At 57.2% G+C, this 13099-nt stretch overlaps 1 protein-coding gene across 1 annotated transcript; it reads left to right on the top strand.

Moving 5' to 3' along the window:
• Window positions 1-3103: 3103 nt before the first annotated feature.
• On the top strand, window positions 3104-12496 carry LOC138683150 (la-related protein 6-like; the record flags this gene model as incomplete). The annotated part of the gene is made up of 3 exons (XM_069774668.1): window positions 3104-3316; window positions 10847-10941; window positions 11566-12496. Coding segments are annotated over 3 exons (1239 nt in total), but the record flags the coding sequence as incomplete, so codon positions are not given.
• Between the last annotated feature and the right edge of the window lie 603 nt (window positions 12497-13099).

Raw genomic sequence — 13099 nt, 5'->3', positions numbered from 1 at the left:
TGCTCTCCCTCCCCCTCCCACACAGGCACGGAGCGGTTCTGGAGAAGGAGCTTTTAATTGAAAAGACAAGAGGAAAGGTCCCATCCAAGTTGGTCTAACCCCTCCCCACCCCCCTCCCTGGCCCCTCCTTCAACAAGTACCCCCCCTCCTCTCCCACCCCCCACTCCCCCCATCTCCATCCCTCTCACCCCTGTCTAATCCCCGCCCCCCCCCACACCCCCACGTTGGCCGCAAGAGCCCTGCGCTTGCTGGGTGGCATTGGCAAGGAGCTCTGCGCCTGCCTCTTCCTCCGCTTGCCTGCCGTGGCAGGTGGGGATGGTGGCAGGTCCATCCCGGCATCCTCCCACAGCTCCTGGGGCTCCATCCCGATGATGTTGAATATTTCTAGGCTCAGCATGGCGTCGCTGAGCTCGGGGATGCAGTAGTCAGGGGTGAGCATCTCCTCAGGCAGCGAGAGCGAGCTGAAGTCGCGGTGGGGGGTGGCTGCGCCGGTGCCACCAGCGTCCCCGGGCATGGAGCTCCTGCTGGGAGCATGCTGGCTGACGCCAACTCCATCCGGGGAGCAACCAAAGAGCACTAGGGCCTCTTGCAGAGGCACTTTCTCAGACGCTGCAAGTTCACCTACAGGCTCCCCAAGGGCTTGATTGTGGGGGTCAGCACAGGGGCTGGGGGGGACGTCACTGCCTGGGCGTGCCCCCACAGGGGTGGCCATGCCACAGGTGTTGATCTTGGCCAACGGCCCCTCGATGTTCTCGTAGCTGGGGATGGGTGTTGGCATCGCTGGGGGGGCTGGGGCCATCCCTCTCTCCGCTCCGCTGGTGCCAGCAGGGTCCCCAGACATGGGGCTGCTGCTGGGACCATCCTGGCTGACCCCCACTCCATCCAGGGAGCAACTGAAGAGCCTTAGGGCCTCTTCCAGGAGCATCTCCTCGGACACTGCAAGGTCGCCTGCAGTGTCCCCAACGGCTTGGTTGTGGCTGGCAGCGCAGGGGCTGGGGGGGACATCGCTGCCCAGGGGTGCCCCCACAGGGGTGGCCATGCTGGGGATGTTGATCTGTGCCAACTGCCCCTCGCTGTGCTGGTAGCCGGGGATGGACAGTGGCAGCTCCAGAGGGGCTGGGGCCACGCCACTCCTCTGATTTTCACAGGGTGTGAGGTATTGTGGTTGGCCCTGGGGGGTCCCTGGGGCTGTCCAGGCCAGGGGGGCCCCGCAGCCCCCGGGACCCCACAGGGCAGCACCCGGCAGAGAAGCGGCGCCTTGGCCGAGCGTGGCGGTGGCCGGCGGAGGCAGGTGGGTGGTTGTCCACTGGATGCGGAAGACGCGGGGGTCGAAGAGGCAGCCACATGGAGCCCTCTGCAGCCCTGTGTGGGTGAGGGGGAGCCGTGCTGGGGCGGGGGGACTCTCCAGGGGCACCCGCCGAGCCGGCCCCGATGGCCGACATCCCCCAGCTCTGGGCCAGGGGCGTGGGGAGCTTGTGGCCGGGGCGATCCCCACAGGGTGAGCTGCTGTGCCGGTGGGACGGGGTTGCAAATCGGGGAGGAGACTCGTATCTAGGAGGTGAAATGGGAGAGGTGGCCCCAAATATGTGGGAAATTCTCTGCAGATGGGCTTTCCTGGGCATGCGTCACCCAGGCGAGGGCAAGGATGCTCACCGGGGCTTGCTGAACCCCCATGTGAAAAGTGCCGGGGGAAGGGGTGTGATGGGGATGGGGAAGGTGCCAGAGCAGACTGGGGTGCCATACCTGCTGGTGGTGCCTGGGGGGCCTGGGGTGGCCGGGCTGCAGGGAAGGGCTGCTCCCGCGCGGGCAGGCGGCACAGGTTGGCTGAGCCTAAGAGAGAGAGGAGCGATGGCCGGCGGTCACCTCTGCTCTTGCCCCCCAAGAGCGTCCCTGGGCTGCAGGGGTTGGGGTCGGTCCCTACCTCGAGGGTAGAAGGTTTTGGGGAGCACGAATGGCTGGAAAAGCTGGGGCGCCGGGGGGCCCCAGGGCCCAGGCAGTGGGAGCTGCACTGGTGGCCGCGCCATGGTCCCTTCTGGCTGTTGGCTGCCAAGGACTCTTTGGCGTCTCCCCGGAAGGAATGCGGGGGCTCCCTGTGTTCCGCCCCACCCCCAAGAGCCTCCCCAGCTCCTCCTGGGGAGGGAAAGGGTTAAGGGAGGCTGGGGTGCCCCCGGGGCCTACAGGCGGCTCTCAGGGTCTGCGGGTGCAAATCCTCTTTGCTTTCAACAGTATTTTTCCGGTGGGGGAAGAAGAACAAGTTGATTCAGCCGAGCCGAGCGGGGACCAAGCTGCAGCCGCAGCCTCCTTGCGCCAGATGGCAAATGCGTTTGCGACTGTTGCCCGTGCTTCTGTTCGCTGCGTTGACCGGAGCGAGGCAGAAATAGGAAAAAGGACCTCGAGGGCGCGAAGGAAGGTCACGCGGTGTCGCTCGGTGGCACGCTTTCCCCCAGCCCTCGCTCCAGTAGTGCTGTCAGGTCTTTTAGTCTCCTGATGGGAAAAGCAGCAGCTCTGGATCCCCCTCGGAGGGGGCGGCGCTTTCCCTGGGTGCGTGACACCCAGGAGGAGACGGTACCCGCCGCCGCGTGCTCCCAGAAAAGGACTGGATTCTGCCCAACGTCCGGTGTCGGGGCGCTGGGGCTGTTTGCGCTCTACGGGACCCCAGGGATGGGGTTAGTACATCCCCTCCTCGTGCTTGGGAGGATTCGGCACTAGCAAGGACCCCCTGGTACCAAGGACACAGGCCTCTCGCTCCCGCTGTGTGAACAGTGTGTGGCCTGGGGGAGTCGGGACAACTGCCGTGAACCGGAGGCCAAAGATCTCTCCTGGCCTGTATCCTGTTAATTAAAGAGATGGCGCTCTGTTGGTGAGGCACCTCTGGCTGCAAGATTGTGCAAGGCCATCTGCTGCATAACTTGTGGCAGGGACCGATGCTGGGGGCGTGAAGGCAAGCGCGCTTCTAAAACCATAAAACTCCGTTTCATTTCAGAGTGCAGCTGAGCCACCCCGCTCCTCAACACTCTGCCATCTGCACCGCTGTGGCTGGGACCGGGCAGTGCTGCACATCCCAAAGGCCACCAAGTCACACCCGTGTCCCTGCTGCTTTGCCGGGAGCTTCTGCGATGCGAGCGATGTTCTGGGGGCTGATCTCTTGGACTGCAGCTACTCTGTCCCTGACCGGCAGCTGGTCAGGAGGGTTGCGTCCCAGGTGGAATTCCACCTCTCTGACGAGAACCTGGCCAAGGATGCTTTCCTCCTGAAACATGTCCAGAAGAACAAGATGGGCTTCGTCAGCATCAAACTGCTGACGCCCTTGAAGAAGGTAGGCAGCCCGTTGCGTTGGCCAGCCGGGGTGGGAAGTGGCCTCCACGTGGAGGATGCCTGGGTGTCTGGGTGTGCTCTGGCTGTCTGCGGTGAGGTGCTCGGGGAGGTCCAGGCTCTGCTCAGGCTGCCTGTGTCCCGGCAAAGCGCTGGTGGTGCAGAGCTGGGCCCTGCTGTCTGCCTTCAACGTGCTGCAGCAGTTCTCCACCCAGGGAGGGTGGCTGGGGAAGCGGTGAGGGGTCCTCAAACCCCAAGCCCAGGGCTGGGTTCACCTCTTCTGCCCGTGGTTCCCCCAGGCTGCTTTGAGAGAGGAGAGCTCGTCCTCCGGCGCTGAGGCTCCTTTACATTTGGGTTTGGGGCTTTCTCTTTTCTTTTGTTTTTCATCACGACTAGATGAATGAGCAGCGCAGTTTATTAACGCAACGGTACAGGTGCTTTTGGATTGCCCGTGATAAATAGACTGTCTGCAAAGCACGTGCAGGTGACAATACCGTTGCCTACAGGCGCGTTAAATGATGAAAGAAAAGAGCTCTAAAGAATTCTAAGTTTCCCAGGGAAGCACTCGGTACAGCCGAGTGTTCAAATCTCACGCAATAGGCATCCCTATGGTGGGGGGGAGAGAGGCTCAGCCCATCGACTGATCCCAGAAGTCAGCGATGTCCTCCCGACTTGTCTGTGATGGTGTCTTCCCTGGCATTTCTCCTCTCTTAAGCCCTTTTATGTTTTCTGAGTTTTTCGGTGGAGCTTGAGTGACTCTAGTCACACATACCTTTCCTTTGATTGGTATAAAGTTCTCTCAGTTTGATTTTAAAGGTATACACTAGAGAAAATTCAGAGCGCATGCTCAGTGGGGGGCGGTCGCACCTTGGAGGTGGGTAACTTTGGGGGTGGAGGTGTGTTTTGGTGTTGTAATGAGCAAAGTTCACCCAAAGGACCTGCTGTTGCGTGTGAGTACCCCAGAACTGGGCACGTGTGATAGAAACCAGAAGTGTAGGGCGTTAGCTCGACAGAACCGCCGTTATTTTACCTCCTTGCTTCAGTGGATTCAATGCAGGGACCAAGCGTTCTCGTTCTGATCCTTCCGGTTGCCTACCCCTGCGATCACCGAGCCTGGCCGTGGGGTCTCGGCTCCGCTCCACTTTCTGTGTTCCTTTTCAGAGTCAGCGTACCAAGCTTCCCTGGTGTTGCTGACGTCTAAAGTTGCAGGTCACGTTGCTTAGGGAGCTACCACAGAACCGATTCTTTACGTGTGCACTGCGTTCCTCCCTGGAGGTTCACCTTCCCTTGGGGGGCGGCGGGGGGACGTGTGTCATACCGACAAGTCATCTCCAGCAATCATTCCACGGGCTGTCGCTGTGCCCAGGAGGCCCGGGGGTCTCTCCCTGCCCTTGGCGGCCATGCCCTGGGCCCAGCTGCTGGGTGTCCCTGGCGCCTGCTCTGCCACTCGGCTCGCAAGGAGAAGCCTGGTGCTGTTCCTCTTCTCTCGGGCCATGGCAGGAACCAAGCGTTTAGCGCAGAGACCGCCCCTATTAGCCGTCCCCTCTCTGCGCCAGAGCTAAAGCCTGTGCAGCCCCGCAGCCAGGAGGAGCAGGGACTTGATGTGGCTGGACACAACCCCTTTTCGTGGGGCGTAAGCGGGGTGATTTCGGCAGCCGCAGCCTGGAGGCAAGCCAAAGTGTAACCAGAGCCATAGGTTGGGATGGTGGGTGCCAAGAGCCCGCCACGGAAGTAAGCCAGGCTTTGAGAAACAAGTGCGCGGAGGTGACCCCGGTGTGGTGGAAGGAAAGGTTGGTCGTATTCAGACGTGGACCATTTGGATCTGTGACCAAAGCCCAGCCAGGCAAAGGACAGACAGCTCTTCCAAACTGTCAAAATAGCCCATTGCTGCTATTGCCGTCACATCCCCTTGTCCCACTGAAACCCAGCTGCGCAGCCTTTCTATTAAACACACGCGTTGGCCGTGTTTATACGGGATACCAAAGGCGCTTCAGCCATGGGTGAAATTTCCACAGCTCACCTGTGACTTGAACCTTTCTGAGAGTTCTTTGCCTACCTCGGTTTGTGGGAAGATGTTCGGATCTTACCTCAAACCCTGGCAAGTCTCCTTTTCCTTTAGGATTTAGTATTTTGAGTACTGAGAGATTAAGAGAGGTAGTCTCCTTGCCATTTTGTGCGTTGGTGCCAAAATGGATCTGTACCTTCAGACTATGTAAATAAGGGCATGTAGGCCACAGACATTCCTTTGGTTGTGGTGATGCCAGAGGTGAAAGACAGGGGTTTGGTTCCCTCTGCAGGAACTCTGCAGAGATGTAGAGAGCATGCACGGTTTCCTCACCGTTCCTTACCAAGGCACCAAGGGACACTTGCTACCACGCTGTCAGGGGAGGTTCGGACTTGACATGAGGAGACATTTCTTTGCCAAGAGGGTGGTCACACCCTGAAACAGGCTTCCTGGAGAGGTGGTGGATGCCCCGTGCCTGTCAGTGTTGAAGAGGCATTTGGACAATGCCCTTAATACCATGCTTGAACTTTTGGTCAGCCCTGAAATGGTCAGGTAATTGGACTAGATGATGGTTGTAGGTTCCTTCCAGCTGAACTATTCCATTCTATTCTGTTCTGTTCTACTCTGCTCTGTTCCCTGTGCTCACCATGAGTCAAATACCAACGAGACTGTTATTTGCCTGAAACGCCAGGGGGGTTTCAGCTCCAGAACCACTTTGAAGGACACATAACACAAAGGTTGCAAGTGGAAACAGGCTATTATTTTTATTTTTCTGAGTCTGTTTCAGAGCTGATGCTCACAAGCCTTAACACAATGTGCCTGTGTAGCCAGGAGCAGGCTGATGCATTCTTCAGTTGAGCTTGAGAAAACATCCTTTGCAGCCTGGCAAAGGCAAGTCCCAGAGCTATAGAAAGTAGCAGGAGGAATACAGGCCAAGCAGTCCCTGTTTCCTGAAGAGTGAGAACGTGCAGAATGAGGATCAGGACCGACCACACACAAAAGAAGAAGAAGGAGGAGGAGGAGGAGGTGTGTGGTACCGTGGGGTATTTTCCAAAGTATGACAGGTAGAGGTGAAAAGCGTATTTTTGCGTTCGGCAACTTGCTCCGCCGCTGTGCTTCTTGGCCAACGATGCACAAAAGGCGCTCTCGTGCCGGCCCTGCGCTTGATTTGCGTGCAGGGAGAGGTGAAAAGTGGCAGCTCGTGATGGGGCAGCAAGCCTGGAGCCCTTGCAAGCACAGGCTGTTTTGCCCAAGCCATAAGCCCTGGGGAAATGGAGCTAAGGGAAGAGCAGAGCTCGCTCCCGCTCCCGCTCCAGACTTGCACTGGGCAAGAGAGCCCGAGAGAGGCAGGGCACGAGCGGTGCCTTGGAGGTGCAAGAGCAGCAGGCAGGGAGCTAGGCGAAAGGGCCCAGAGGAGCCCTGACAAGGGGCTGTGCTCAGTGCTACAGAGGACAAGAAGCAACCCCCGGGAGCATCCCTTGGAGCCCGGCCTGGGAGTCCGAAAGCTTCCTCCCCCCGGATGCGGGGCACGAGGGCCACCTTCGTGGAGCACGAGCAGCGGGCACCTAGCCACAACGGCCCAAAGGAGCCCTGGCGAGGGGCCGTGCTCAGTGCTGCAGAGGAAGGCAAAAAACCCCCGGGGACACTTGCTAGCCCACCGTGGGGGAAAAAAAGCCTTCCTCCCCCTAGCTGCAGGGCACGAGAGGCCATCTTCGTGGTGCACGAGCAGCAGGCAGTAACCTAGCCAAAATGGACCGGAGGAGCCCTGGCAAGTGGTCCTGCTCAGTGCTGCAGAGGAAGGCAAAAAACCCCCGGGGCCCAGTGCCAATCTGCGCCGGGGGAAAATTCCTTCCTGACCCCAGAGCTGGCGATCGGCTATTCCCTGAGCACGTGAGCAAGACCTGCCTCCTGGTCCCGCAGGCTGGTCACGCCTCCCAGGGGATGCCCAGCCCCAGATTTCGTCAAGGCCGCTACCCAAGATGATTTTGCTCCTTTGGAGGAAGCTCTCCTCTTCGGGATGCACCCGAGACTCCTCCCAGGCATCTCCCAGAGTCTTTTAGCCTCTGCTCTAACTACCTAATGCCTCAGGTAGCAGCCCCAGACTCCTCCAGGGAAGCTACCCAAGACGATTTTTCTCCTTTGCAGGAAGCTCTCTCCTCTGGGATCGACCCAAGACTCCTCCCAGGCATCTCCCAGAGTGTTTTGACCTCTGCGTTCGGGACCCGAGATCCCAGCTGCCTGCCCCAGACTCCTCCAAGTAAGTAGCTCAAGACATTTTTTTTCTCCTGTAGAGAAATCTCTCAACTCCGACAGCCACCTGAGACTCCTCCCAGGCACCTCCTAGAGTCTTTTGGCCTCTGCTTTACGTACCTAAGATCTCAGGTAGCAGCCCCAGACTCCTCCAGGGAAGCTACCCAAGATGATTCTTCTCTTTTGCAGGAAGCTCTCTCCTCCAGGATTGACCCAAGACTCCTCCCAGGCACCTCCTAGAGTCTTTTGGCCTCTGCTTTACGTACCTAAGATCTCAGGTAGCAGCCCCAGACTCCTCCAGGGAAGCTACCCAAGATGATTCTTCTCTTTTGCAGGAAGCTCTCTCCTCCAGGATTGACCCAAGACTCCTCCCAGGCGTCTCCCAGAATGTTTTGACCTCTGCGTTCGGGACCGGAGATCCCAGCTACCTGCCCCAGACTCCTCCAAGTAAGTAGCTCAAGACATTTTTTTTCTCCTGTAGAGAAATCTCTCAACTCCGACAGCCACCTGAGACTCCTCCCAGGCATCTCCTAGAGTCTTCTGTCCTCTGCTTTACCTACCTAAGGTCTCAGGTAGAAGCCCCAGACTCCTCCAAGGAAGCTACCTTTGAGGTTTTTTTCTTTTTTGGAGGAAGCTCTGCCCTCCGGGATCCCCCTGTGACTCCTTCCAGGCGTCTCCTAGAGTCTTTTGGCCTTTTCTTATAAGGAGCTGAGATCCCAGGTAGCAGCCCCAGACTTGTCTAATGAGGCTACCCCGGATGATTTTTCTCCTTTGGAGGAAGCTCTTTCCTCCGGGATCCACCCGAGACTCCTCCCAGGCATCTCCCAGAATCTTTTGGCCTCTGCTTTACGGACCTAAGATCCTAAGAAAAGATAGCTATGAAAAGGCCAAAAGGCTCTGGGAGATGCCTGGGAGGAGTCACAGGTGGATCCCAAAGGGGAGAGCTTCCTCCAAAAAAGAAAAAACCTCAAGGGTAGCTTCCTTTTAGGAGTCTGGGGCTGCTACCCAAGATCTTGCACGAGCAGCAGGCAGTAACCTAGCCAAAACGGACCGGAGGAGCCCTGACAAGTGGTCCTGCTCAGTGCTGCAGAGGAAGGCAAAAAACCCCCGGGGCCCAGTGCCAATCTGCGCCGGGGGAAAATTCCTTCCTGACCCCAGAGCTGGCGATCGGCTATTCCCTGAGCACGTGTGAGCAAGACCTGCCTCCTGGTCCCGCAGGCTGGTCACGCCCCCCAGGGGATGCCCAAGCCCTGTTCTCCCTGAACCTGGAGCCACCTCGGGGCTTCCGAGAGTGGCCAAGTGCCCCCGGCCTGATCGACCTTGGGGGCAAGAATCCTTCCCACGCCTTCGGGCCACCAGCGGGTGCTCCAAAGCACTGGGAGCCCTGGCAACATCTCTGCATCCCACTTCTTACGGCTGCTGCCACTGGTTCCGCAGGGAGTGAGGACGGCGAGCTCTGCAGTGCTCCTCAAGAAGGCATTCCCTTGGTCTTGCCACAGCTCTCCATCCAAAAAAGCCTGATGGCCTCGGGCACCTCCAGGGCTTGGTGGTTCTTCTCGTCTCCAGCAGCCTGGTGCAGCCTCCGGTCTTCCTCCCTCAGCGCCCGGCAAGTAATTCCAGCGGCTCCTCAAAGACTTACTCTGGGATGTCTCTGGGCCGCCTGCCAGGCAGACTGGCAGTGGGACAGGGGAGGCTGCCCCTTTTATAGTGCCCCGGGGCATTGTGACTGCTGCGTTGCCGGGTGGTGGCACTGCGACACGGGGGGGTGGTGTGAGGGGGCCCCCCGTGCGCAGCGCTGCCCGCCGCCCCTCGGCCCAGCATCCTTCGGAGGAAGGCCTTTGGGGCGCCGGCCCCGGGGGCTGTGTGGTGTTACTGAGTCCAGAAGTTTGGCAGAAAATAAACCGCCTTGCGTTCCAGCTTATCCTCAGATGTCAGAGGGGCTGGGGACGGCTGGGTTTAATTTCTGAGTGATGTCCAATTCGACGCTCTAAGGGCGGTCGCGTTCAATGTGCTGAACTATCACGATGAGGGATGCCCTTAATAGCGTACTGCACTCTGGCTTAGCTGCGTTCAACGCACGAGAATGACCAGACTTAGGGAGTTTGGTTGCGCTAACAAATTATCACGACTAGATGAATGAGCAGCGCAGTTTATTAAAGCAACGGTACAGGTGCTTTTGGATTGCCCGTGATAAATAGACTGTCTGCAAAGCACGTGCAGGTGACAATACAGTCGCCTACAAGCGCGTTAAATGATGAAAGAAAAGAGCTCTAAAGAATTCTAAGTTTCCCGGGGAAGCACTCAGTACAGCCGAGTGTTCAAATCTCACACAATAGGCAACCCTATGGCGGGGGGGAGAGAGGCTCAGCCCATCGACTGATGCCAGAAGTCAGCGATGTCCTCCCGACTTGTCTGTGATGGTGTCTTCCCTGACATTTCTCCTCTCTTAAGCCCTTTTATATTTTCTGAGTTTTTCGGTGGAGCTTGAGTGACTCTAGTCACACATACCTTTCCTTTGATTGGTATAAAGTTCTCTCGGTTTGCTTTTAAAGGCATACGCTAGAGAAAATTCAGAGCGCGTGCTCAGTGGGGGGGTGGTCGCACCTTGGAGGTGGGTAACTTTGGGGGTGGAGGTGTGTTTTGGTGTTGTAATGAGCAGAGTTCACCTGAAACATGTCCAGAAGAACAAGATGGGCTTCGTCAGCATCAAACTGCTGACGTCCTTGAAGAAGGTAGGCAGCCCGTTGCGTTGGCCAGCTGGGGTGGGAAGTGGCCTCCACGTGGAGGATGCCTGGGTGTCTGGGTGTGCTCTGGCTGTCTGCGGTGAGGTGCTCGGGGAGGTCCAGGCTCTGCTCAGGCTGCCTGTGTCCCGGCAAAGCGCTGGTGGTGCAGAGCTGGGCCCTGCTGTCTGCCTTCAACGTGCTGCAGCAGTTCTCCACCCAGGGAGGGTGGCTGGGGAAGCGGTGAGGGGTCCTCAAACCCCAAGCCCAGGGCTGGGTTCACCTCTTCTGCCCGTGGTTCCCCCAGGCTGCTCTGGGAGAGATCATGCCTTAACTAAAAAACTGCAGGGAAGCACTGGTGGTGTGATGTACAGGGAAGCTGTGTCTTCTTGCCATGGTCCAGGAGCACAGGCGGCCTTCTCCCACAAATCCTGAAAGGGGGATATTGCCTTGCCATGACCTCAGGTTGATGGGGGTGCAGCCTGCCTCGATGATGGGTTTAGGGTGGTCCCTGCCTGGGGAGACTCACAGTGACACAGTGGCCCCCTCTGTCCCTCAGGTGAAATACCTGACGCATGACTGGTGGCTGACGCTTTACACCCTGCGGTTCTCAGAGCTGCTGGAGGTGAACGAGGAGGGCACCAAAGTGAGGCGGTGGGTGATAGCATATGTCCATACATTCTGTATGGTATGTCTAAATATTTGTTGGTTTTAATATTTTGTACCAGCCGTGGAAACTGGTTTGCTGCTAGGTGACTGTAAAAGTGAGATTTGGTAAATAATTATTAGAAATCTTATACTAACACTATGATTGAAAAAAGAGACAGAAGTGTAGCCAAGTAATTAACTAGTAGAGGTAGTTACTCCTAAGTTTTACAGTTCTTTGCTCTTATGACTGGATGTTCCTGTACATTAGATAAGATTAATATTGAAACTGACCATATATGACTGAAACCATGTTAAGCTCCAAGATCAAAGAACAAGGATGACGAACAAGACTTGAAGGTCAGCCAACAGAATTTGAAACGGATCGGTGGTCGCAAAAGCAGCCCTTTGACTCAAATGAAGAACCGTTGCATGTGATCAGATGTAGGCAATACTATGATACTCAGTTACAATAACTTTTATGTATATGTATACTAATCTGATTAATATGTAATTGGTTACTCCATATAACCTGTTTGTGCTGAAGCTGTGGCACGCGTGCTAGGTGGAACTATCCCCCGTGCATCCAGCGCTGCAATAAAGAATGCCTACTTTCTAAAACGAGTCTTAGAGAGTTTCTTCGACTGGCTTTTCGGTATCATGGGTCCCCATCCCCGAGTCCCTGCTGAGTGTCCCCCCCAGCAGACTGCTGCTGGCCTGGGAGCTGCTGACCCTGGAGCAGGACGTGCTGCTGCTGCTCCAGAAGAATTTCCTCAAGACCATCACGAGGATGTTCAGCCCCTTCGGCACCATCGCCTCCATCCGCATCCTGCGGCCGGGCCGCAAGCTGCCCTCGGATGTGCGGAAATACACGTCAGACTTCCCCGAGCTGCTGAGCAAGCACTGCGCACTGGTGGAGTACAAGAGCCTGGGGAGCGCTTCAGCCTTGAGGAGCCTTGAGGACCTCGGCCACCAGAGCTGTCCGCGTGGTGAGAGCATCAGGGTGGTCCGGCTCTGCAGGAAGGGCTCCAAGAAGACAGCCAGGGCCGAGAGGGAGGTGGCGGAGGAGCTGATGGACCAGCCGGGTTGGAAAGCGCAGGCGGTGGCCGCGACCTTCCCCAACGGCCTCGGGGACTCCCTGCTCTGCAGCTCCCCGGAGTTGAACGGTGCCCAGGCGCTGCCACCCCTCCTCCTGCACAAGGACCCCGCGGCACCCTCCTGGCCCGGCAGCAACTTCAAGCCCAGCAATTTCAGCAATGCCTTCACTGGATTGCTCCTCGCCAGCAAAGTCTTCCCTCCGCTCGGGACAGGCTTGGGCACAGGCAGCTGCTACGGCCTCTGCTCCAGCACTGAGAGCACTCGTGGCTGCGGCTGGGGGAGTGGGGTGGGTGCCTGGGCACCCTGGCCCAGCAGCCCCTCTCCAGATGCCAAACCTCTTGCCGGCAATCCTCCGGCAGCGACGTGGGTGCCTGAGCCCCTCGGCCTGCGGGATGCGGTGCTTTGCCTGCCCCACTGTTGTCCCAGAAGTGGGGTCATTCACCCGGTGTGCAAAATGCCAATATAAACACAGAGCAGAGGTATTTTATTCCAGTTCTTGTTTACGCAAAGATGGGGGCTAGGTGGTAATCCGCAAAGCTAGCACCCCTCATGCCTAAATGGGCAAGCAATTTATACAGTTCAGTTATACATATTCAATTTCCAAAGTTCTTCCAAAAACTATTACTGGGAGTCGCTTATCTCGCACAGTTTCCATTGGGCTAAAGTTTCCCTGCTTGGAATTAAAGGTACAGTGTTCTTTTCTTTTACAGCACATGCTCAAGGAGAGTTGGGGGGGTAAGTCTTTTTGGTGTGGAATTGAGTTGGTGGTCGTGATCTCCCCCTGCCACCTTTCTTTACCTTTCCTCCAGTTTTCGAAGATTTTTCTGACTTCATGCCTATTAGCAATTATTCAACTTTTTGGCGCCTCCTGGGGTAGGATGTTCCCTTCTTCTCAGTCTTTTAGTTCTTCTTCAGGGGCACAGTCGTTAGCAAGGCATGCATTGGTTATACAAAGGGGATCTTGTTTCACAAGACCTTTGTGGCCTTTTTCGTGTGGCTTAAGTACATAATTTCTTAAGTACATCATTTCCCCCTGTGGTGGGTTGACCCTGGCTGGACGCCAGGTGCC

Source organism: Haliaeetus albicilla, chromosome 31 (genome assembly GCF_947461875.1).
Source record: "Haliaeetus albicilla chromosome 31, bHalAlb1.1, whole genome shotgun sequence".
Taxonomy (NCBI): Eukaryota; Metazoa; Chordata; class Aves; order Accipitriformes; family Accipitridae; genus Haliaeetus; species Haliaeetus albicilla.
This window is presented reverse-complemented; position numbering and strand designations above follow the sequence as displayed.